The 26689-nt window shown below is 42.7% G+C and overlaps 1 protein-coding gene across 6 annotated transcripts in view; it reads right to left on the bottom strand.

The window, feature by feature from the left end:
- The window catches only part of GYG2 (glycogenin 2), a 358634-nt gene that overhangs the window by 165156 nt on the left and 166789 nt on the right, over positions 1 to 26689 (bottom strand). For all 6 annotated transcript variants that reach the window (XM_069637039.1, XM_069637038.1, XM_069637040.1 and 3 more), the window contains one exon: positions 6221 to 6347. In XM_069637039.1, coding sequence (XP_069493140.1) covers positions 6221 to 6347 — 127 coding nt within the window. The remainder of the gene's footprint in view (positions 1 to 6220; positions 6348 to 26689) is intronic.

Below are 26689 nucleotides of genomic sequence, written 5' to 3'. Positions count from 1 at the left end.
CAGATAATCTCACTATTTGCAGACAACACTCTATTGTATTTACAAAACCCCAGTACAAATATTAAACTAGTAATGGAAGACGTGGCCAGATTTACAAATTACTCAGAATTAATACCACTAAGTCTGAGTTATTTCCACTTACTGAGAGCACTAGAGAACCAGAAGACCTTCACGGATTTTGTTGGGCTCAAACTACTGTTGAATATTTAGGGGTTACAATATCTTGAACGCAGAAAGTGCTATATGCAAAAAAGACATGAAACATATATAAATACAATATAAATACATTAGAAGTCAAACTGAACCTATGGAATAAATACCTCATTTCACTATCAGGAAGAATCTCACTTTTAAAGATGATAGTGGTGCCTATCTTACTTTATTATTTTAATACCATTCCAGTATGGCCAGGTCGTAAATTTTTCACTAAGCTTCGAACATTAGCAGTGCAGTTTATATGGGGAGATAAGGGGGCCATACTTGATGACCACTATGTAGATTCATGTACATTCGACCCGTGCGCACAACGGTGAGTGCATGGAATCGATTATTTAACCGATTAGGCATAAATAATCCTTGCTATGGTCAAATTCCATTGTGGGATTGCTCAGGACTCCCCCTACATTCAACATTGATGTTCACATGACATGGGACCCAGGGAAAGTCATGAAGCTGGGAGATCTATATCCAGACGGTAGATTTGTTACTGCAGAAGAATTTAAATTGACTTTGGAAAATAACCCTGTACTGATGCTACAATATTATGGCATGCGAGCAGCGATAAGGAAGTGGTCATCATTCCCTCAGGATGCGATACCGTGCGACTGTGTTGAAATGGTGGTGCAGGGTGATAACCAGAAGGGATTATTGTCTAAACTACATAGGAAAGTACAATGCGAAAGGGAGCAACACAGCATGGTTAAAATGAAATGGGAGGGAGACACTGGGACAAATATTGATGAGACCAAATGGCAGAGGAACTGTCTCCTAAAAAAGGATGTCTCACTCAACGCATGACTCCGACTCATACAATTCAAATTACTGAACATACTGCATCACACACCAGCAAAAGTAGCATGATTCTCCCCTAACACTACAGATAAATGTCCGAAATGCAAACTAGAGGAAGCAAACACCATTTACATGTTCTGGAGCTGTCTAAATGTGACAAAATTCTGGCGAGAGGTGGCTGAAACATTACACATAATAACTAAGATATCCCCCACACTTCTCCCTCTCAAATATCTACTAGGAGACATTGGTAAGATCAATATCAAAATACGTCGATTATTTAAAATGGGCTGTATAATAGCAAAGAAATGTATTTTATTAAAATGGAAATCAGTTTGATAATTGGATGGAGGTGGGAGGAGGAAGGGGAAATGTGTAACTTATGAGGACTGGCAAAGCTTCAAAGTGATATGTAAATGTGGTCCTTGGTTTGAATGTTAAAATGGCAATAAAATTAAAGTAAAAAAAAGAAAATGGAAATCTAACTTAGCCCCGATAATACGTGAATGGCTTAGAGAGCTGACGTATGGAAATGAAAGGGAAGAAGGATATGTCGAAACAGTGACTGCAGTAAGAAGGCCAAAAGACATTTGGGGACCGTTCTGAGATTATTTAAGTGATACAATAACAAAAGAGTTGACACTATAACAACCAAGGACTAGAAAAGTATGAAACCTAAAATGTTCTTTGTAAAGCTGTGATGATATAAATGTATATTATGTTGGTCTTCTTGTAACCCACCTGCGAACAACTTAAACAAAGTTTTTATTCTTTAAAGTAGATATGTGCTTTTATGAAGGCAGCAATCACAGCAGAGTGAGATCATTTATTTCAATGATTTCTTTATTGCATTATCAATGGTTTGAATACTATTTATGCATAAAATGGGAAAGAACAAGAGCCTAACAAATGAAAGAAAGTTACCAAGCTGAATGTGTTAATTAAACAACAGTGTTTCCCGTAAAATGTTAATTTGTATTTTCCCCAGGCGTGAAGCTACTGTGGATCTGTTCAATTAAAAAGTAACAAGATTTTTGGGGAGAAAAAACAATGACTCTTATTAAGAGTTTGGAGGTGCAGTAAAAATAGTGGTAGAATCTCAGCAATTAATTTACCGTCATTATCCCCCGTCAAATTCTGACTTTGGAGAAGAAGAGGAGGAAAAACATCCAGTATATGGCCCTGAAGTAGTTTCCTGCACTTTACTGCCATAAAAGGAAGGAATTTCATCCAATCACCAATGCAGTCCTGAATGGAGACTCAGACGGCATAACCAACCACCCCCAATCTGGTAGGTTTACTGCTGGTAAAAGTGTCAGTAAAGGCAATAGAGTTTGGAGGTTTTCTACAGGAAATACTGCCAACCTTGTAATGGGGCCCACTGTTTTTACAGAAACAAGTGCTTCTCTTTCAGTGTTGTTATTGTTGAGGCGTAGATTAAGTGACAGTGATGGACCCTCTGTTCTGTGAAGAAGGAATAAAAGGCACAAGTTTACAGGAGTTGCTTACATAATGGTATATGAAAAATATAAGATAACTGTCTTGTATGCTCTGTGAGTGCCGTATGTTTTTTTCACACAAGGTGGATGAGGGGTGCATCTGGTTCCCAGCTCACCCAGCCTCTTACAGTCCAGGTGGTATTCTACACCAAGCGGTTTAGTGCAGCTCACACTCATTAGGGAGGCAGTCAGTTCCGGTCTTACAAGTAAATAAAAAAATGTTGCTGCAGGGAATTATGGTTGCCATAGTCCATGAGGGCAGCTAGTAAACGACCTGCCCCATTACATAATATACCACCCACACTGGTGGGGGTAAACCAATAGTGTGGATCTCCTCAGTGGGCCATCTGTCGTCTGGTGTTGTCCCTCTGAAGTCCGGAGCTCCAAAATAGTATTTTTTTGCCCACAAGAGGGGTTAGGGCTGTACTCCGTTTACCAGCTCATCTACCCTCTTACAGTCCAGGTAGTATTCTCCTGCAAGCGCTTTTGTGCCTCTCACACTCATCAAGGAAGCAGTCAATTCAGGTGTTACTGGCTAATCCAGTATTGTTGCTTTAAGGAGTTCTGGTTGCTGTAGATCAAGAAGGCAGCTAGGAACCAACTATTCCCCATTACAAAATGTAACACCCACAGTAAGGGGTGCTGCCTTTCTGGAGTTTGAAGCTACCAAACAGTATTTTTTGCACACAAGGGGGTGAGATGCACACTGTGGTTCCCACCTCATACAGCCTCTTACAGTCCAGATGTTCTCCTCTGAAGGCTTTCGTGCATCTCACACTCATTGGGGAAGCAGTCAATTCAGGTGTTACTGGTTAATCCGAAATTGTTGCTGCAGGGATTTCTGGTTGCTGTGGTCCATGAAGCAGCCAGGAAATAGCTCACCCTCAAATACATAATGTAACACTCAAAGTGGGGAAGGGGTGAATCACTAGTGTGGCTCTCCTAGGAGGGACATGTGTCACCTGGTGCTGCCCCTAAGGTGTCTGGAGTCTGGAGCTCCCAAATAGTTTTTTTGCACAAAGGGGGGGGGGGGGTAGACAGGAGCACTCTGGTTCCCAGCTCAACCAAACTCCTATCAGTTCAGGTGGTGTTCTACAAGCGCTTTCGTGCCTCTCACACTCACCAGGGAGGCAGTCAATTCAAGTGTTACTAGTTATTCCAATATTCATGATGGAGGGAATTCCTACATTCCCTCGTACATGTCACACCTGTTATCAATTTTGATCTCATTGTTGATTCCTGCTCTGATTTCATGTATGTGCTCGCGATCTGAGCGAGAGGGAGAGGCCTCCAAATTGAGATTGTCGTCACTTCACACATCTTCGGAATTTCCTGGGTTTTATTGCGATTAATTGGATCAACTTAACTAAAGCTTTTTCACAGAATTTCAAGAGTTGTATCATGCTATATCTTCCACGGGCCCTTTGGCCATAGACACTGAACGCTCTGCAATAATTATTATAAAAGACCCGGCCATGGTCTTTGGCCATGATTACGGCCTACCAATGTGGCCCATATCTACCTCTCATGTAAATACCAGATCCTTGTGGCCAAAGCCTTTGGCCACTGGCATTCCCCACATTGCAAACATGGGGCTAAATGACCACATACCACTGGCCATGGCCTATTCCATCCTTTTCTCCGCAGTTACATTTTTTCTCTAGTTTCAACTCAAAAGTTTCCCATGGAAACATAACTGTGATCCGTGTGATGCTGCATTGTATTGCTGCAGTAATTATTCCTGTGGCAATGTAGTAATTTCTGATTGCCACAGTAATGGGAAACGTTTAAAAAAATCAAAAAGTCTTCCCCATCCGCACTGCCACTCTCCATGTGCACCCCTCATCCTTTTAGGGCGCACCCATGTTGCCCCCGTGTAAATACCCGAACCCTCTCCTGTTATGCCTTTTTCCCCACTCATTCCTGTTACACACTTTTCCGTTCCCTTTTTGTGATGTTCCTGGGGGAATCCCACAGGATTCCTGTGACAAGACGAAAATGATCTGACTCAAAACTGGCTCTCCAGCCTTCACCAGAGTGTCAAATCAATCTTCTATTCCTCTTTCATCCGCCCCACTGCTACCCTAATGTGAAACCACCCCATTCCCTCTTCCCAACATAATTATGAGCTCTTTTCTTTTTCAGCTTCCTGTAGAATTTTAGAAAAGAACTACTGGACAAATCTACAGCAAACCACAAAATAATAATAGTTATGACGCTTCTCATCTTCTTTCCCATTTGGTGCAAATCCGTCCAGAGGTTTTTGTTCTATGTGTGTTTTTCTCTATAGAAAAATGAACGGGAGCAGGCCGAAAAAAGCTTTTTTTTTTGTTTGCTTAATAGCTTTTAACCCGTTTAATGAATTTTGCAAACATTTTACAATTTAGGCGAGTAGGGGACATGTACCAGGCATTTTGTTTTGAATATTTCAGCTTTTAGGAGCCTTGGAATTTGGGGAAAAGTCAATACAAATTGTGTTGTGCACTTTCACTTCGGCCAACTGTGAGATAGAACAAGAGAACGAAAGCAGGCTGTGGGGGAGCACAGACCCAGTGTCTCTTTAGTTGCCGGAACTAGCATTACAAACATTACAAAATTACAAATCGTTCAAAATAACGCCATTAGAGTAGCCTTAAATATCCCTATCAATGAACACATCTCTGCCACTAGGAGAAACATCCACTGGCTCCCAGGGCACGCCAGGATCTAATTTAAAATTCTGACACTCACGCACAAATGTATTTCAAACAAGGCACCTGACTACCTTAACAACTTGATTTTAAAAAAAAACAGTCCAACAGACCTATTCGCTCCCAGTACACCAACCTGCTCATCACTCCCGGATTCAGAAGACAGAAAGCGGGAGGTGCAAGCTTCCCAGCAATTGCACCCAAACTTTGGAACGCACTCCCTACGCATCTAAGAAATGACCCTTCATTCTGGTCATTTAGAAAAAAACTAAAAACCCTACTATTTAGGAGAGACACCACACCATAGACAATAGCCCAATCCCTGCAGAGATGTCACCAGAGCTGCCGTCTAAAATTATTAACCATTGTAACAACTATGTGTCGATCTTCTGAATGTGATTCTGTAATGTGATTTTGGAATCTACTGAACTATGCTTAAACACCATTTCCTCTGTATGGAATTCGTCTTTGCTACATCCCTTGCCATTTGTGATCGCTCCTGCCAGGTAAGCTTGAAAATACTTGTAACCGACTGCTTAAGCATTAGCGCCGAGATGCCTCTGGGCTTTGCGCGCTTTACAAATGTACAAATAAATAAATAGATTGGATTTGGGGCACAACATACGCACAGAAGCCAGGGATATATATGTTTGATGCAAGTACGTACATGATAGATTTTGCATATTTGTACTTGCACATCTTGCAATGAAAATTCAAAAATACTTTCATCACACATGGGCACATTTTAAACAAAACCACATTTGCACTAGCATATGTTTGCTGTGTACAGCCATAACAGTTTGTGAAACAGGCCCTATGAAACATGTTTAGCACAGTAATGGGTTGTATCTTGAAAACCATAGTGATATACAAGCTTGTATTTTAATAGATGGCATAAAACAAAGTCTGTGATTGTGATGCTGGATCAATTACCGTGTGTTTGAAAGTACATGCGAGAGCATCACAAATGCAGTGTATATCATTAATGACGGAGGAAAAGACCTCTGCATCAATACTCACTGTCGGAAAGCCGGGATGTAGGTGTAAACGGAACTACTGCTCAAGTTATAGATGAATGGTAAATGTTTGCTGATATCTTTTGTTGCCCAGTTACTGAAGAAACTATTTAAAAGGCCTTGGTCTCCTCCTAAGTAGTAGAATGCACACACACAAAAAAAAAATAATAGTAAACCAATTAAAAAGAAGACAACTCAAAAATGAAACATAACGTGCTTCAACAATGTCAGTGATGAACATTTAATATTAATCAAGCATTAAAAAAATGTAAATGTACAACAGTAAAAGGATACGTCACAAAGCAAAGAACCAAGGGATATTTGCAAATTTATCGACATTGCAATGCGGTCTGACAAAAGAGCATACAAATGAACTCGTACAGAGCATCCTTGCTATCATTGTTAGGAAACTGAGTCATAAGAAAGGTTAAAAAACATTGGGCTGCAAAATAAAATTCAGTATGAAAGGTGTTGCCTAAAAATGACTGAAGCAAATAGGTACCAAAATAAAACTATCAATATTTTCACTGATAGCTTGCAGGCAGTAAGTAGTATTTAGTAAAATCGTTTCAGCCTACAAAAAAACCAAAAAAAACTCATTATTTAAAAAAAGTAAACTTGCTGTTCTACGGGGCATCAGGAGAGGGGGTTAATTCTGTCAAATGGTAATTGAAGAGTTATTAAGTTGTAGAGGATATTTTTCGTTGTAGAAAGAGTTTGAGGGTTTTGGGTCTGTAAAATAACATATTGTATACATTTTTTACAATAAACAATTTGAAGATGTGGAAGTTAGTGTCGAAAGCTACATATTCCTCATCAATCAAGCACAGAGGTACAAGTGAGAAGTGCTTGTTAAGCAACTGCCCATTTGATTGTCTAACCCAATGTAAAAGTATTACTGTGAGGATACACTCAGAAGGGACCGCAAGGTCACGTGCAGCGCCTCAAAAAGCAATAGAATTAAAGCAAGGAAATGAAATGTGTGTCCTAGCTGGGATTGTGAAATGGAAACCAGGCTCTAAATGTACAATGCAAATTAACCAGTCAGGCCTACTTCCATATGCCTACTTTACATGAAAGACACACCAAGGACATCAACTTGACATGTCAAAGACTAACATGCTTTGATTTCCCTCAAGAAATTGGTTAGCTCTGTCAACACAGTAACATCATTGCAGTTTCATATTTGTTACTTAACAGAATGTGTTAAAAAAACAAATGAAGGGGAAAAGAACACAGACATATAACGGCCAAATCACTTGGAATGAGACAATTACGAGTGTGTAGCTTTCACAAACACAAGGAACCAGTTCCACAAGTGTCCCAGGTAGGCTGTAACAAGTGGACTGTGTGGACACATGCAACTACTAACAGGCACAGGTGAAACACATGTACATGAAAATGGCACACTAGAATACAAAACAAAACACCCCGACCAAAAAGTCACAATTGCAAATGATAGAATTGTAAAATCAACTTACAATTAGATCCAGCAACTGTTTGCTAACGGGTACATTTATCAATGCGTATTAATATAAATATTAGAAAAATCAGGCACTCCTTCCTTTCAACATCACCAAGCATCCCTTAACCACTCTTGTGTTCTCTACAGTGGAATACTGTGCCAGCATCCTCTTTGTTCTCCCTAACTGTGCTTTCTGCCCTCTCAACAAGATCATTAATTTTGCTACCAGGACGCTCTTGGAGCTCCCTCACCTCACACCTACTTCATCGTACTATCACTAGGCTGGATGGTTGATGATGCAAACCATCAGCACCACCTTTTAGCCTCTCGCTCACTTGGCTTCACTGATACTGATTGTTGTTTTGGACCTCTCTGTCTACTCCCTCCCACGGTCTGGTTTTCCTCTGTCTCCAACCGTTCTCTGCCTCCGATGTCCACCTCTGCCTTCTCTCCACTTCTCTCCTGCAAGCTCCTCCTTTGTGCAACTCATCTTCTTGCATCTTCTCCACTGTCACTCTTCCATATCTGCCCTCTGCCTTGCATTCATTCCGTCCTGGGTCACAAATATATCCATGGTAAGGCACCACTGCATCTATCCTCCTCTATCCAACTCTACTAGCCTTCGTGTGGCTTCTCGCCCTCCCTGTGCTTCCTCTTGCTTCTGTTCTTTCTCACTTCTTGCTCCACTTGCATGGAATTCTTTTCCCCTAGACATCTGAGAAACAGTCCATACCGATTTCTTCAAAGCAAAAGCCTATCTCTCATCTGCTTCGTGCTCACATTTTCCCGCACCTGTAACCTGACTCTGTCCCTCACTATCTCTACCTCCACTCCAGCACTTCATCCATTATGGTCACATCCCTAACATAGATGGCACTTAAACATTTCTAATGTTGATTGTCCTTAATCTATGTAAGTCCACCCATGTATTGTCCCCAGTGACTGTTCCATTTACTCCCCACCAAAACCTGGTCAGACTGTCACTAGAACTCACCCCATTGTAAGAAGCTCACTGCTTCCCATCAAATCTGATGTCTTATCTTTTTTTGCATTCTTTTGTGATCAAAAGAGCACTGTTCCTTCCTGTAGATAAATGAATAAATCCCTCCAACCTGCATTTATCACAGAAGGGAAGCAATACACACCACATGTGTGGTCATTAGAGAGATGTATTTATTTGTTTAATCTGTATAGCGCACATACAACCTGGAGGCATTGAAATGCAATCCAAGTTTTGGTCAAGAACACGTGTTGGAAGAAAGGAACATAAGGACTTAAATTCTTATTCTGGTACAATATAAAGTACCATGTGGCATGATTTTGGGCGCTGCTGAATTCCGACTTTGGATTGATCTACCTATCTCTTTCAAACCACAAGAAGCCTAACTTTGCTCTCCCTTGTCCTACAGCCTGCAATGACTGTAAACAGGAGGGTTGCTGGAAGAAGGAGTGCCCAAAATGACCTCAATTGAGCAAACTGAAATCACAAAGCCCTTACAGTAGACAGAAAAAAACAGGAAAGGCCTTTGATTTGATTAAAGGGAAGTTGTCCTATGCACCAGCATTAGGACTGCCCAATTAAACAAAATTCACACTGTATTGTCATAAACAGAATGGATTCTTTTTGGAGCTGCTGCTTGTCAAGTACAACAATGCAAATGTATAGAATTAGGGTCATCATTAGAAGAAGCTACCCTCCATGCAGTATCAGCCCTGTTGTTGAAAGCAAAATAACATAACATCTGTCTCTGTCATAAATTACTAAATACAAAATGTTACTACAGAACTCCTCAAATATAACACCAGCACATAGTCCCATCCTGAAACCAGCTTCACTGCAACCTACTACACCTGATGGTGAACCACATGACTGTGAACCAAATGACTCTGTTGCCATCACGACCATCTCCTTCAGCATAGACAAGATGTATTTGGCACTCCATCATGCCTTAGTGCACCGATGAGAAAGGTCACCTTGCTGTCAGATATGTAGTTGGTTCATCCGAGGAAGTTGTAGAGAGGGTAAAGTAACCAATATGTTTTCAGTGCAAGTATTAGGATGTATGTGAACATTTCGAAATACATTTTTTTGAAGCCCAATATACTGTTTTGCTTACCCCCTTTCACCACCTATATATGCGTGGGGAGAATCCCTGCAGCCCACCCACATACCCCTCCAACTTTTTTATTAACTTCACCCACACCCCCACATATATATGGTATAATGGTGCTCGTATTTTAGGCTTCTCAGTTATGGGCTGAGGTATTTTGCTATGATCCCCAAGTGTCAGATCTGGCTGCACTGCACATACTTGCGAAATAGCAAAACAGAGAGTTAACATATATACTGACTCCTGTCGAGCTTTCGGTGTTGCACAGGATTTGGGACAGTTGCTGAAGCAGAGAGGCTTCCATATATGTTCAGGTTCCCTGCACAAAAAGCATAGCTACGTATCAGCTTTTGTAGATGCAGTTATGTTGCCCTGTCAGTCTGCAATTAAGAAGTTAATGACGAGATTACGCATGGAAAAACAGGTGGCCATTTTCGAATCTCAGGCTTGATATGTTTTAACAATAAAGAGTCAAACACAAACTCTTCCATTCACCATACTATAGGAACTCACAAACATCAACAATGCAGATCCAGAATCAGAAAAAGATGCTTGGTCTTGGAGAAATTGTCACCTACACTCTGGTAACTTTTGGTGAGAATCACCAAAGGTACTTTTGTTCTACTTGGCTTGCATTTATCATGGAACTGTCCATATAGGAAAGGGGAGGGAGTTTGATTGCCACAGTGAAGCACAGTGAGCTTTTGCTCCTGAACCCTGTGAGGACCTGCTTCTTGTCCTACCTTTGTTTCACCTGCTTCCACCTGGTGACTTTAAAATACCCAGAAGACCGCGGAGCGGCCGCAGAGTCTGCTGCAGAGTCTTTTGGTCTTTAGGCTCTGCAGGCTCCGCGGCGCCCCCCCAGAAAATCCACCCACTGAATCACTCAAAGACATTCAAAACCGCGCAGGTGACCTGCTTCTCATCACGTTACATACACCCAAAGCACCGCTGCCCGCCCCGCGGGATCTTCAACCCGTGACAGGCTCCTCGTCTCCCACCTACCCACTCTCTGCATCACTGACGCCGAACTTGCTGATCGCCTTGAGCCCAGTCGCGACTGCTGATAGCTGCGCTGTCACCTCGTGTGCCCGCATCGGCTGGCCTGGAGCTGCGCGACTCACCTCTGACGCCGGAGCCTGCCTGTGCCTAGCATACACGCGCCTCCACTCCACCTGACACCGAACAGAATCCTCTGCTGCTCGTGCTTTTGCGGCCTCGCCCCTGCCACTTAACGTGCTAACTCCCGGCATCCCCAGCTACCCTCGTTGATCAGGAGACCGAAAGGGCTTGCCACTTGGATCCTGAAACCTCAACCCTAACCGCTCCAGAGAAACAAAACAATCATACAACCTCGTACCATTCGCTGATCAGGAAACCGAAAGGGGCCCGCCCTTGGATCCTGAAAGCGCACTTGATCCTCTACAGAAGACCGAAACGAAGATACACCAGTGCAGCCTCGCTGACCAGGAGACCGAAAGGGTCCGGCCCTTGGATCCTGAAAGCGCAACTCGAGCCACTACAGAAGAGCGAAACGAAGATACACCTGCGCAACCTAGCTGATCAGGAGACCGAAAGGGTTCGACCCTTGGATCCTGAAAGCGCAACCTGATCCACTACAGAAAAGCGAAACAAAGATACACCTACGCAGCCACCGCTGACCAGGAGACCGAAAGGGTTCGACCCTTGGATCCTAAAAGCGAACTCCAAAAAAAAAAAAAACAACACGGAAGACCGCAACGAACATACATCTGCGTACCTTCATCGAGCGGGAGACCCTTGATTCCCAAACGACACACAATCTAACCCAGCTCAATCTAGTACAGTAAGCTGCCTACAACCTTACTCTTGGCCCTGAAACAACCTGACCCCATCAAATACCAAAACGTTCGAATCAGACAAAGAGAACATCAGCAAGCCCTAACCAGGGGGCCAGTACTCTGAGAAACCAAACAGAAACCTCGCAAAACTTAAGTTTAGCAATCTACAATCGGGAAACAATGGCTACAAGTTGCACCAATAAACAAAACCCAACTCAACGCCCAAAAACAAGACAAACAACCAAGACCGCGATCGCTAACACCACGGAGCAAGATCCACTACAGCTAACATTGGAACAATCCTTCAAGAAAGTGACATTGTACAAAGAAATTCCAAAGTCCCTGACACAGTGTTCAGACTCTAAACAGAACTCAGAAGGCGCCAGAGTCCAAATTCTAGAAACTGTTAATTCCACTGTAACATCCCCCCAACTATCAGTGGACTCACACAGTACAGTAGAAAATCAGCAAATAATCTCATCTGAGGTAAACAGCCCGGACACCAAACCTCAAGCTCAGAAACCAACTACAAAACCTGGACAACCCATTATGTCTGTGCCATCATTACCGCCCCTCCAACTCGAATTTGAACAACAACTGATCAGTCCTTCAATTGCTCTGAACACAAACCACCAGCCCACAAAACAAGATCCTCTAAACAACGTGATACAAGACACCTTGACAAACCTTACAACCAGCAACAAAGAACCCATGGAACTTACAACCAAACAGCTGCAGACGACCACAAAACAGGACTTAACACCGGACAAACAAATCCGAAATCAGCAATCCATGAAATCGAAGAAACTACACGAAATAGATAGCAACCCTCAGGAAATGGCTAATAATCAAGAACCAAAACTCACAGCTGACCCTGTCGTCTTCAAGCTAACCGCAACCTGCCAACAAATTGAACGAACACAAGACCTAACTACAAAACTAGCAGTTCCAACACCAGACCAACTGAAGCAAAAAGAAAAAGCAAGATTAGCACGGCTTGCGTGGCTTAAAACCCACAACTCCGTTAAATCCACCAGCACAGTGGAACCAACAACATCCAAAACAAGAAACAAATTGGCAAAACTATCACTGGACATTACCGAAATCGAATCAATCATGACTACTGCAGAAAAAAGAAAAGAAGTATTTGGAGAACGAACAGAAGCAAATCAAATGCAATCAACCTCAACCCCATGTATCCCCTATGGAAACCAAAACAAGCAGATGAAAAAGGAACGACAACCAGAATTGGATGAACGTAAAACTGTCCCATCACGATTCAACTATGACTCGGATGAATCCTACTATACCCCAGACCCAATAATCAAGAACCAAAAACCAAAAGACCCCCAACAGAAAAACGACAACCATGAACAAGATGAAGAAGATACACACCCAAGAATCCCAACAACAATGTTAGACTTGCAAAATATGCTCATCGCAACACTCTCCCAGTCAATGATCTCCTTCTTGAAATTACAAGAAGACTTGAAAGATTCAATAAAAGATCAAGCGACCCTTCTAGCACTAATCCATTCAAAACAGATACACATCGAACATTTTGTCTCGACAGTGGAATCAAGACTGACAATAGAAGCAGACGAGACACACCGGTGGCAACAAAGATTAGCTGAGATTGCAAGAGGAGACCGACAAGAGAAAACAAAACTTACAGGAGAACTACTACAGATGCTCAAAGAACACCATCAGCAACAAGCAACCAGACCAAACGACCAACGGCTACAAACATCGCCGTTTCCAAAATCACCACAGTGCCCAATTCAGATACAACCACTACCTGAAACAATCACAGATCTTGCCCAACAAACACTGAAAGAACCAAGTCAAAATATTACCAACAAAAAAACAGAAACCATTATCTCAAGCAACATAACAAAGAATCCAAAGGAAAACTTTCAGATTTTCGAAAAAGAAAAAACAAAATAAAAGGCACCCAACAGAAAAATAACAAAAAAGGACAAACGGGCTCGCGAGCGTTTCTAAGAAACATAACCCAGAACACCCAAACTGCTCAACAATCAAAGAAGAAACTAACAGCTGCCAACACACAAAGCATTCAAGTTCAGCTAGCCCAGACAAAACCCAAACTAGCGCAACCTACCCTGCCACAATCGCCGATCGACGAGGAATTGCTCGACATGACCACCCATGAAGAACAACCATTAGAAAACAATCAACACTCTCCACAACCATTAATCCAGACGAGTTACATAATAATCGACGAATACGCCTCAATACTCGACCAACAATCGAATCAAAATCAAGACAACTCTACTGAAATCTCCCTAGAAGAAATCTCAATGATCTCAATGGAAAACATCTCAACATTCACAACCAGAGATGAGCCCTATGACCCCATCTCGTCGATCTCGATAACAACAACACCACAAGACCACAGTCAACACAGCCAGATCCGACCAACATTCGTCAATCCACTACGACAAAATGAAACATATGAAATCCATATTGAAAATGCAAATAAAAACCAGGAACCAGTAATTCTAAATAGAACAAACCTACTACGCCTTTTTGGCGTAATACCTCGCCTGAACAAACTCACAACAAAAGATATTGCTCTGATAACCTTTAAAGACGATCGGAACCTGGACAAGATCATCATAGAGCTCCCAGACCCAAACAACCAAGAACTCATCATATCAACAAGAAGACAATTACACAAATTAGGTTTCTCATGCTGGGCATCAACATCCTCAAGAATACCAAGCAAACCAAAATATAAAGCAACCACAAGTTACGAAGGAAAATACATTGAACAAAGGAAACAAAAACAGGCAACTGACGATAGATACTCAAATCGTGCCTCAGAAGAAGCAGACTCAAACAGAATTAACAAACCCAACAGAACTAGCTTTGAAACTCCCTCATCAGATATTGCATCTACAGAAGACTCAATAAGAAGCCAACGTCCAGACAGAGATGCCCATGCAATCAGAAGAATCTATGACTTCGAAAACACCTTTTTAGAAACAGAATCTACAGAATACTCAATGAACTCAAACTCATAACAATTAATGAACTATGGATTTAATTGGTCATTGTGCTCGTGGAACACCAGAGGTAATCTACATCTATTCACGGACACAGCCGCTGAACTAGAGCAATACCATTTCATATGTCTCCAAGAAACCTGGCTCAGCGACCCACCGGCATGCGATGGTTTTATCACATTCCTAAACCCAGCTATCGTACAAAAACAAGGAAGACCTGCTTCAGGCTTACTCACCCTAATCAAGATAAACCCTCACAGCACAGCAATACTCTCCGAGAATATAAACCTTTGGACGCAACTGACCATAATAACATCTACAAAAAACCAGCAAAATCGAGAAGACAAAAACAACTCAACAATCCTAATCCTAAACACCTCTATCGGAACCCTCTAGCAATATCAACAAACACGTTCCTAGACGGAGTTTTCATCTCAATTGATGAGGCCACAACTAAATACCCGTTATCGGAAATAATAATCTGTAGCGATCTGAAAATCAAGTTATACGATAAAAACGGTGGCCTCTTAAAGCACTCAGAATTATCGCCAAATGCAAAGAGATGGATAAAAGAAACCACGACACGCAATCTACTCCTCCTAAGTCAAGGGAACACTTCGAAATCCTATACACCAACATGGAGCAGAGGTTCGTCCCATGCAATCATCGATTATATATTTCTATCTGAAAAACTTCACCAATCAGTCACAAACGTACAGACGATATTAACGGACAGGAGCGACCACAACCAACTCACCGCACACTCTGAAGCGACACTAGAAAAAACAGTGACAGCACTACCACCTCCTCCATTAGAACTAAACGGAACAACAACAAGACTGAGAATCCCACAAGCATCCTTAACCTCACTACCGGAAAAATTCCAACAGGCAAGACTGTCAAATGCTATAAAAATCGACTACGAATGGATCCTAATCCCGTTCCAACAAACCAGTAGAAATCGCCCGCAGAAAGACCATCGACATTCCTACAACCAAGAAATTGCCGAAAGGAAAAAAGCCCTAAACCGAACAATAAGACAGTTAAAGAAAACTCCAGCTCTCGATACTTCATACCAGATCAAAATTCTGAAAAACAACCATCGAAACTGGACTAAATCACAAAAAAGTCTCATTCAACAAGCAGATGTTGAACAAATACTGAAAAGCCACAAATCCCACAATACAAAAGAACTTTGGAACCTACTCAATGACAATCAACAAAAACAGCATAAGCTTACAGCTAATGTAACCCAAGAAAAATGGATAACGCACTTTACCACCATTTACGCACCACGAGAAACAGCTCAACAGAATACACAGACTACAACAGACCCAACATGGAAAGTACACGCAGAATTTGAAGATTTCATCTTCCTGATTAACAAACTCAATACTTCTAGAGCACCAGGCCCAGATGGACTATCTAATGCCATAATCAAAGAAGATCCAAACGCTTGGGCAAGCCTCCTATGCCACATCACAAACCTGATCAATAAACTGCACAGAATACCTAACTCCTGGAGAACAGCAGTAATCGTACCAATCCATAAACAAGGCCCTAGAGAAGACCCCCAAAACTTCCGTCCGATTGCCCTGCTCGATCCGCTAGGAAAACTATTCGCAACAGTACTTCTAAACCAACTCACTGCGTGGGCCATAAAAAACAACAAATTCTCGACCAGACAAACAGGATTTACGGCCAATGTTGGAACAAACCTCAACCTGATATTACTAAAAGTAATTAAACATGAAGCTATCAACTCCAACTCGACAATTTACGCAGCATTCATTGACCTAAAAATGTCTTTTGACGCAATCTTGCGCGAAAAACTATGGTCGAAACTTAGAACATGGAACTGTCCATCTGACATCCTAGAACCGATTATTCTACTGTATTCAAAAACCACGATAAAAGTTAGATTGTCGAGACAAGGAACTACAACACCTGCCATACCAACAGAAAACGGACTCAAACAAGGCTGTCCACTCGCAGCGACACTCTACAACTTGTTCACTGCTGATATTGAAGACCATCTAAAATCACACAAAACCAATCCCCCTAAAATCAACTCGATCCCAGTCCCAGTCATGGCATACGCCAATGACATCGTGTTACTAGACAAAACACCGACTGGGTTACAAACAACACTGGCAGACCTAAGCCAGTACATGAAAAAAAATGAATTAACGATCAATACGGAAAAAACAAAGACAATGACTCTCACCAAACCACTAAAAAAAAGAACAAACCAGCGTATCTTTACGATCGACAATGTTGAAATAGAAAATGTTACTGCGTTTAAATACCTTGGGATCACAATAAACCAGTCTAAATCAGAAGAGCAGTGGCTAGACAAAATCGAACAAACATCCCAAACGCTATCAAGACAAGGCTGCCTCCTTCACAGAAAATACGGCAAATTCTCCTTCAAACCAATTATCTCCTACTACAGACACAAGTACATTCCGATTATCACCTATGGTACTGAAGCAATGCTGAACGCTCAGAGAGTCAACTGGACAAAATATGAAGCGGCTTTCTGGCGCAAAGTCCTTCGCCTCCCGCAAACATTTCCAATGCCAAGAATACGCTACGAATTGGCAACTCAATCAATTGAATCAGTCGTACAATGGAAAAGACTAGACATTTTTTGCAAAATATTGACAGACGGGAAAACTCCAGCAATTCAAATACTGCGACATAAAGAAAACACCTTCAACACGACAATATTGCAAAAATGGAAAGACACAATGAGAAAAGAAATGGTTAGTGAAAATATCACAGAAGAACTACTCATACTTCGCCCACAACACGCAAAAACAAAACTGCTGCACAATGACTGGATAAAGACCATTCAACAAAAAAATACCTACAAACAGAATCTACACTGCACAAAAGACAACAGGAGAATCCACGAACCACCAGCCTACCTGCAAACCTTTCCAGACCAAACCATTCGAACAACATTTCTAAAAATTCGCCTAAACATCCTTCCTACAAAAGCATACCTAGCTACAAAAAGACAGATCAAGCAGGAAGACAACTATTGCAGGTTCTGCAAAGACCAAAAAATCGAGGAAACCATATTCCACCTCGTCATGGAATGTAACGAACTCGCGTCACAACGCAAAGAATTTGGTGCCTTTTACCAACTCTCATCGATACAAATGTGTACGCAAGAAAGATGGACCGCTCTCCTCAGCGGCCACAACAACAAGTACACTTACACAATTGCTCTCTTTTTATCTTCTATACTCGAACTAGACAAACAAAATTTAAAAAAAAAAAGAAGCAAGACTGGTATTAACCAGATTTGTCTGCTATAGCACAGGCCTCCCCATAGGCAGTGTACTGTAGGCAGTGCGTCATTTACCAGCAAAACAATGTTGGTCAACATATACAAGCAATGCAGGGAGCAGATCCACAGCCTTATGGACCAGCGGTCAAAGTGCAAATCGAATAAAAACAGCAACAGAAAAGTAAGCATTTTCAGAACATTGTAATAGCCCCTTTTCAGGCTGGATAGAGGCCTAGCCACTGTCATTCAGATAGCATCACCTCTGCTAAATTGTTGCTAAACCACTCGTGTGGCATGATTTGTAGTTTCTCTTATCATAAACATTGATAGAGGATCTAATTTTATTGGACAGTTGGTGAATGAATTATGCACTGTGTTACATAAACTGTAATGCAGCACATAATTACATAAATCTAAACTGCATTGCCCTCACCACCCCAAGTCTGCTGGGGCGGTGGAGAGGCAAAATGCAATTGTCAAATACAAATTAGCCATAACCTTTTTTGAGACAGGTTTTAAATGACCGGAGGCACTGCCTTCGGTATTGTTCAACATGGGCAGAACAGCTAATGCAACTTCCTTCATTGCCACCCATCGGGAGTGCTTATTGTAGGATTCACCTTACATATGACGTAGTGTTGAATTAGTACTGAAAATGTCTCTACCGTTAGGCTTCTGCACTTATATGTACAAGAGGTGTCCAAAGGACCTGAAGAGCCATGCCACTCCATCAAGCTTGGGGATTTTGTGTACATAAAGGAATAACAGAGCAACACTGTGCTGGATCTCAGGTGGCGTGGGGCTTCATAGGTATAACTTGTGACTGAAACTGCAGGTAAAGTTAAAGAGATAGCCTCTCGATGCATGCAACACAACACAATCTAAATGCACAGTGGCACCCAAGCATGTTTGATAGTTAGCCTGATAGTGGGGCTTTTATATCTAGAAACTCACCTTACTGAAGCATTGAAAAACACATACAAAATCTAACACTTAATTAAGAGACTACACAGGATCAATGTAATCAGTGTTATAACTACATGGAAAATTCAGAGCTGGCCCCTGCACATGAGGAGATATATTGTGGCCTAGCAAGGGGCACTTGTGAACCTGAAGGTCCCTGGCGGTGTGGTGAGGACCTGTTGTTAGGGTTCATCTCATCACCAACAACGTGTAAAGAGGGACTTGTTGTTTACCCCTGCCACACCTGTTCCACCTGATTGTCAGATAAGACTAGTCGAAGGCTCCAGCTGCAACTGAACCTCCTTTGACTGCAGCACCAGTTATTCACTCTCCTGCCCTTGTAAATGTTATTAGTAATCCAATTGTCCCTGATGAAATTAGTTGGCCTAAATCTGTTACTAATTTGTACTTCCTTGAGAAAGGGAGATTCAAGGAGAGAGTGCTAACTTGATATAACCATGGTACCATACAGGAAATGGTGTGGGATATTGCTCCCCACGGGCTCAGTCGATCTGAGACCCATCGCAAGGTGAACTTTTCTGAAGTAGTGGACATGTTGGCTATATCAGGTTACTGAAACAGAGATGGATATAAATAATTACAATGGTCCCTTCTGTTATCTCATAACTTGATTAACGACAAAGAAAGAAAAAGTGACAGAAAGAAATGGCAAAGTACAGGGATCGGATAAAATCTCCTGTGATATGTTTAAGGCTGAACTAGATATCTGGACCTTGGTTCTGGTTTGCTTTTTTAATGCTATATTGCAGCTGTCAGTTGCACCCGCTTTGTTGACATCAGCAGAAATATCACCACATTTTTAAAAAGGTAGTCGAGAAGGCCCGATTAATTATAGGTCAATTTACCTCGCGATGGAGAACAGAAGATTTTTGCTAAAGTTATATCCTATCATTTGACTGATAGTTTATCGGGGCAGAGTATTGTGAGTCGTCTCCAGGCCGGTTTCCAAGCAGAGCAGAACACTACCGACCAGAGCTTCTGATTCTTCCTTTTGCTACAAGAATATGTGGCCTTTTAGAAACGTTAATCTTTACAATACTTGCAGCATTGGGATTACTGCAAATTTCCCATGTTGATGCCAGCTATGGGTCAGTTGGGCAGTTTGCCTCCTAGCATGTTCTTATTGATACTTTTATGACAGTTGACACTTTTAGGACAATCACAGACTCCTCTTCTTGTGCAGATGCTGCCTCTGGGATAGTTGCACCATATTCTACACTTCAAATACTGCAAAGATGAAGTTTGCTCGTTTATGTGTCCACGCGATGGCCATTTGACGGATTTGACCAAGTCTTCTATAATTCCTGTCCTTACTTCTGCCCTTTGACTAAATCGTACACATCCAAAGAGATATCAGAATAATTCCAATTTAGTAAATATTGTTCTTCAACCGCTGTTAGGGAGGCCTAAGAATGAATGAAGCATCCAGATCAAATGCATGCACATTAATGCTCACTATGCTGTTGCCCACGCATCGGAAATCCATGACACTATTCTGCAGCATGATGCAGACTTTGTTTTTATTACTGAAATATGCTTTAATGTTCATTCATCCTCATGTATTTGACCTTTTTATACCGATTGGTTTTATATGTGATTTTAATATTCCACTTTAATTCCTCAGCTACTTTTGTTGAGCTCTTAGACCTTCAGCAGAATTGTTATTTGACAACTCATTGGGAATATCTAAGATTGTGACATAAGCCACTCTATGTTTAAATCACAAGTTGATGCATTGCCTGGTCTGGCCATCCCTTGTTGGTCTTCTCTAATATTGTGTCTAACGTTTCCTATCAAATTCAAGACAAGCGTTCTTGCTTGATAAAACTTGATTTTAAGCTAATTAATTATTCATCTCTTTCCACACTCTTTGAGAATGTTGTCATCCCTTTGGATAAACACTTAGCTGTTGATGGCGTATTTGAGAAATGTAACAATGCTCTAAAACTTGGGCTAGATAGCAGTGCACATTTACACATTTACGTACGAAATCTATTCATCCTAAACCTTCCGCTCCTTGGTTTTCTGAGTCTCTAAACTCCCAACGTCAAATTGTCCGACGGGCTGAACTCATTTGGCATACTTCCCCCAAGACTGATAACTTGAATAAATTAAAAGAACAGTGCTGCTGCTATACTACGTTGATTCCTAAGGCTACGTTTGTATACTATAATTCTCTGATTGAGTCAGCTGCTAATCAACCCAAACACTATTTTCATTGCTTCTCTCTACACAGCTTCCTGTCACAAATCAATCTTGTCAGGATTTTGCTTTATTCTTTTCTAAGAACATTTTTGACATTATGATGGAAATTCCACATCAACATACTGAGACAGTCCAACTGAGCTGCAGAATTCTATATCCCTTCCCAGTGATGGCAAACTTATGGATTTAATGTCCAGAATGAAGGCTACTTTCAGTGGAGATGATCCATGTCCTGCCATCAAAGTTAAGGAACACTTCCAAATTGTTCACCCATTTCTTAGACAGCTTGTTCATTTGTCATTAGCCTCTGGTTACTTTCCAGATTCTTTGAAAGTTGGCCATGTCTACCCTCTAATGAAGAAAGCTAATTTGGACAAGGATTGTATGGCTAATTACAGGCAAGTATATTTGCTTCCTTTCCTCTGCAAATTTATTGAGAGTTGTTTGGATCAACTGAACACTTGGATTACTAATCGAATACTTTAACACCTTTCCAATCTGAGTTTTGGTTGGGGTATAGCACTGAAACCGCCACCCTTCAGATCTAAGATGATATTGATCAATTTTTTGATGATGGCGGATCTTGGCTGTTGATCTTACTTGTTATTTCGGCCATGTTCGATATGATGGACCTTGAAATCTTGTCAACACGTATGAGCATTGGAGGTCAAGTCCTGGGGTGGTTTTCGCCCTTTTCTGTGTAATAGACAACAAGTTGTCATAGGCGAAAGTCACTCTGATCCTATCGGTATTCCATTCAGTGTCCCTGAAGGATCAATGCCAGCTTCTTTGTTGTTTAATCTATGCATGGAACCGCTGGGAGTGGCAATGTACCAATATGCTGATGACACCCAAGTGTATTTGAAAATCTCTTTTGAAAACGATATGTTCAGACTGCGTGATAGTTTTTTTCTGTAAAGTATTTTATTAGTTTCCACAACAATCAACAAACGTTGCACCCCAACATGGTGCATGGAAAAACAAAAAAGAACATAAAGCAAATTCCCCGCCTACCCTCCCTCGCCCCCCTCCCCCCTCTGAGTCTCGCAATCTACAACTTCCATTTTCTAGCCAATGGTCGGTGCTCCTTCCTCGCTATCTAGAGAACTGTTTGTTTCTGGTTCTTCAGGACTCAGGCTCGTTTATGATGCCACCAAGTGCAGCCAGGCTGTCAGCGACTCTGCTTCCTCCTTCCCACCCCTACACGCTGCCTCTCTACAGACCACTGTTTCTGCGTCTGCCCATTTCAAGAGATCCTGACACCAGATTTCCACACTTGGTCTCTCTCTTGCCTTCCATCCCATCGCTATCCTGCGCTTTGGTAAAATATAAGCCAGATCTTTGAGTTTTCTCACATGCTTAAGTTTGCATGGTCTTGGAAACCCCCCCCCCACCATGCACGCCCACAGGGAATCCACTTCTAATCTGATCACTTTGTCAGCCAGCCGGTTCGCCACCTCCCTCCAGTATCTCCCTATTTCTGGGCACACCCAGAACATGTGTACCAGCCCAGTGTCGTCCTCCCCGCATTTCAGGCATTTCTGCGTAGCTGCATCTGCAAACTTAGCAATTTTCTTGGGGGTCATGTATGCCCTGTGGGTAATATATAACTGAATCTATTGTAGCCTAACATTCCTCGATACTTTCTTGTGATACCTCTGCATCCTCACCCATAGTCCATCATTTATAGTCTCCCCCCTTCCTCTTCCCAGTCACTCCTTATCCGGACCAACTCTTTGCCAACCTTAGACATCAATATTTCATAGATTCGGGAGATCTCATGGCTGCCTTCTGACACTGCCTGAAATGTTTCTACGGCTTCTTCCGGCTGCTAAGCCAGCTCTATCTCAGACCATGCGTTCTTCACCAACTTCATCAGCTTAGCATATGTGATATATTGCCTGCTGTGTAAGCCTGTGTCTCTACTCAGCACATCAAACTCCATCATTTCCCCCTCCTGCCACACATCTCCTATAGTTGTTACTCCCACTGGTTCCCAATGTTCTCTGATGGTCCTTCTCAACTGTTCATCAACACCTCTCAGTGTCACTAGGGGGACCTGTCGGGAACATGGCAACGGGCACCCCATTATTCTGCAGGTTCTCTGACAGATCTTCCTTCCCAAGACCAGCAGTGCCGCTCTCTTCCCTTTTGGAGGGTCGGCTACCCATATCCACTCGTTCAAGAAGGTGCGCATTCCGACTTTAGCAGTCTGGTCTCTGGGGTGGTGTCCTTGGAGTGCCATCTTGCCACGTATTGCAGTTGGCTAGCCAAGTAGTACACCTCAAAATTGGGCAGTCTAATCCCTGCATGATCGTACAGGTTTTGCAATATCCATAGGGCTATTCTATTCCTGGAGTTGTGCCAGATGAACACCCTATATATGCTCTGCACTTTGGTGAAAAAACGTTTGGGAATTATATATTGGACATTTGCGAAATTGTGCAGCAACCTGGGTAATACTATCATCTTGAGCAGTGCTGCCCTTGCCATCATGGTCAGGGGCAGCCGCGCCCAGAATTCCACCCTCCGTTCGATCCCCTTTACTGCTTTCTCTGTGTTGTTTTTGTTCTCATTCTTTACGTTGTGATACACATCTACCCCCAGATATCGAAAGGTGTCTGTGGCCCACCCAATCTGCAACACTGACAAGTCCTGTTGGGGGATTCCCACATATCTATCTAGGGGGAACACAACAGACTACCTCGGGTTAATCGTTATGCCTGATAGCATTGCATAACGTTCTAGCACCTCCAGGATATATTGCAGGTTTTCTTCCGGGTATTGTAAATACAGCACCATGTCGTCCGCGTATAGCGATATCAAATGCTGCTCCCCTCCCGTTTCGATACCCATCTCGTCGTAGTAGTGTCTCAGATATGCCGCCAGAGGTTCCAGCGCTAGAATGAACAGCATTGGGGACGAGGGGCACTCTTGTCTTGTGCCTCTACCTAGTGTCCACTTTCCAGAGATGATCGACCCTGTCCTAACACGGGCAACCGGTTCACTGTACAGTAGTTCAACCCGCCTGAGGTACACATTTCTCCAGGACTGCCATCAACCATGGCCACTTGACCGAGTCAAAGGCCTTAACAGCATCCAGTAGGACTATCGCTATTTCACGAGAGCCCCCACTGACTGATCTATAACATGGTGTAGCCGGCGGAGTTTGTCGGAGATGCCCCTTTGGGAGACGTATCCCATTTGGTCATGGTGTATTAGGGTGTTTATCATGGCTTCAGTCTGTTGGCTGTTGCCGCGGTGAGGATCTTACTATCTTGGTTTAGCATCGATAGCGGTCTGTAAGATCCGCAATCAGTGCTTGATTTACCTGGTTTAAGCAGTGGGATGATAATCGCCTCCCTAAGGGTTCTTGGTAGCTTACCAGTGTCCAACGCTTCAATTAACATGGGCAACATTGGCGGGAGTAGGTCAAACACATACGTTTTATAGAATTCACTCGGAAGGCCATCTGCCCCCGGGGCTTTCCCAGTGGGCAGGGACCGGATCACGTGTGCTAGTTCTTCTACTGTGAGTGGTGTATCTAATCTCTCTCTGTCTGCCTCTTCCAGCCTGGGCAGATTGATTTCTTCTAGGACGTCCCTTATATCTATTTCTTTATCCTCAACCTTTTCTGCATACAGTTCCTGATAGTATCTAAAGAAACATGTGTTCATCCCTCTTGACTATCCTCTATTGTGCCATCACATCTGTATATCCCTCGGATCACCTGTGTCGAGGTCTCGTTCTTACACAGCCAAGCCAATAGTCTACCAGGCTTATCACCTTCTGCATGCTGTCTTTCTATATATCTTCTATAGTTTAGGTTGCACAACCTTTCCCAATGGGCTTTACATTTTTTTCAGTAATTGTCGTATAGCCTCGGTCCTCTCTGTGGAATCTGCCTCCTCCCGCATTTGATCCTCAATCTCCCTTTCCGTGCGTTGTAGCTCTTCTAGTATTCCCCCTTGTAACCCTTTCGACTTCGAGATCGCTTCCCCTCTCACCACTACCTTGAATGCCTCCCATAGTGTGCCGGGCTGCACGTTACCCATATTCAGTTCAAAGTACTCCTTTATGGACTTCCTCAAGTCCTCTCTAAACATGGTATCTTTCAGCGCTTCAGCTCTAAGCTTCCACGTTGGTATCCTCGGTCTTGGCAGGGAAATCTGCCACGTTACCACCAGCACTGTGTGGTCTCATAAGATTGCTGCCTTGTATTCCGCGCTTGTCATATCCTCTATCAGGGTATTAGTAACAAAGATGTAATCCAACCTGGTGTGCAGGTCTTGTGGGGCGGAATAATGGAAGTACCCTCTATGTTGTTGTGAGTGAAGCCTTCTGAATATCTCAGTCAGATGGAAATCCTGCACCAGCTTGGCTAGGGCTTTCGCTGCCGAGTTGGGCTTGACTATCTTATCATCAGATCTGTCAAGCCTGGGGTCCAGTGTGCAACTGAAATCGCCCCCCATTATTACTGTTGAATCTATGTACCGGCTGATCTTGGTGTACAGGTTCTTAAAATATGGCACTGTGTCATTATTTGGGGCGTACTAGATGTTAATAATAATCACCTCCTTATTGCCCACCAGCCCTCTCAGCAGTACCATCCTACCATCTGGCTATACTTCCTGTTGTAATATTTTGAAAGGGACATGGGTGCTACCCACGTAAGACCCCTCTAGCATATACCGAATATGTGGCTACCACCATAGTCTCTTTCCATTTCTTCTGTATCACTCCTAGTTTCTCCTTAGTCAAGTGGGTTTCCTGTAACAGGGCTATATCGATTTTTTGCCTCTTCAAATACATCATAATTTTATTTCGTTTAATATAGCTGTCCCCCATATCAACCATGCCCTACCCCTCCCGCCATCACCCCCATCTTCTTCCTATGCCAAACCTAGTTGTGATTGCAGACTCCGTTTGTTGTGTCTATTCAACTGCCTCCCCTCCCGCCCTCCTCCCCCCTTCTTCCCTCAAACCCAACTTCTCCTACAACTATCCTCCCTCCACACCCCCCCCCCCAACTGTTGCCCAGCTCCATCTCTGGATCTCAGGCTCCCCCGCATCACTACCTATGCCTGGCTGATGCTGGTGCTAAGGTCACTGCAGGTGAATACTATACTCCAATATCCTAACTAACTACCTATGGGGGAAAAGTCATGCTCCTCGGTTTTGCTCCAGTAACATCTTCTCAGTGCATCTGTCATTACAATGAATGATTATTTCTAGGTTTTTACAGTGTCCAGGTCCACTTGGCATTCCCCACTTTACCCTAACTTGCCTGACTCTGCCTCTGACATCACTTCTTCGCATGACCGATATGAGAGCGGTGTTCGGTGTCAACTCAACAGTCCCAAACCCTCTACATCTGTTCACTTATCCGTCTCATCTGCCTTCCGGCCTTCCGCTCCATCTGGGCAGTTCATCCCATCCATCCACGTTGTGGCATCCTCCAGCGTCTCGAAGAACAGCGCTTTGTCTCCGTGGAAAACCTTGAGTTTCGCTGGGTAGAGCAGTCTATACCTCAGTCCAGCATCCCGCAAGCTTCTCTT

Source organism: Ambystoma mexicanum, chromosome 7p (assembly GCF_040938575.1).
Source record: "Ambystoma mexicanum isolate Mex_15411 chromosome 7p, UKY_AmexF1_1, whole genome shotgun sequence".
In the NCBI taxonomy this organism is placed as follows: domain Eukaryota; kingdom Metazoa; phylum Chordata; class Amphibia; order Caudata; family Ambystomatidae; genus Ambystoma; species Ambystoma mexicanum.
This window is presented reverse-complemented; position numbering and strand designations above follow the sequence as displayed.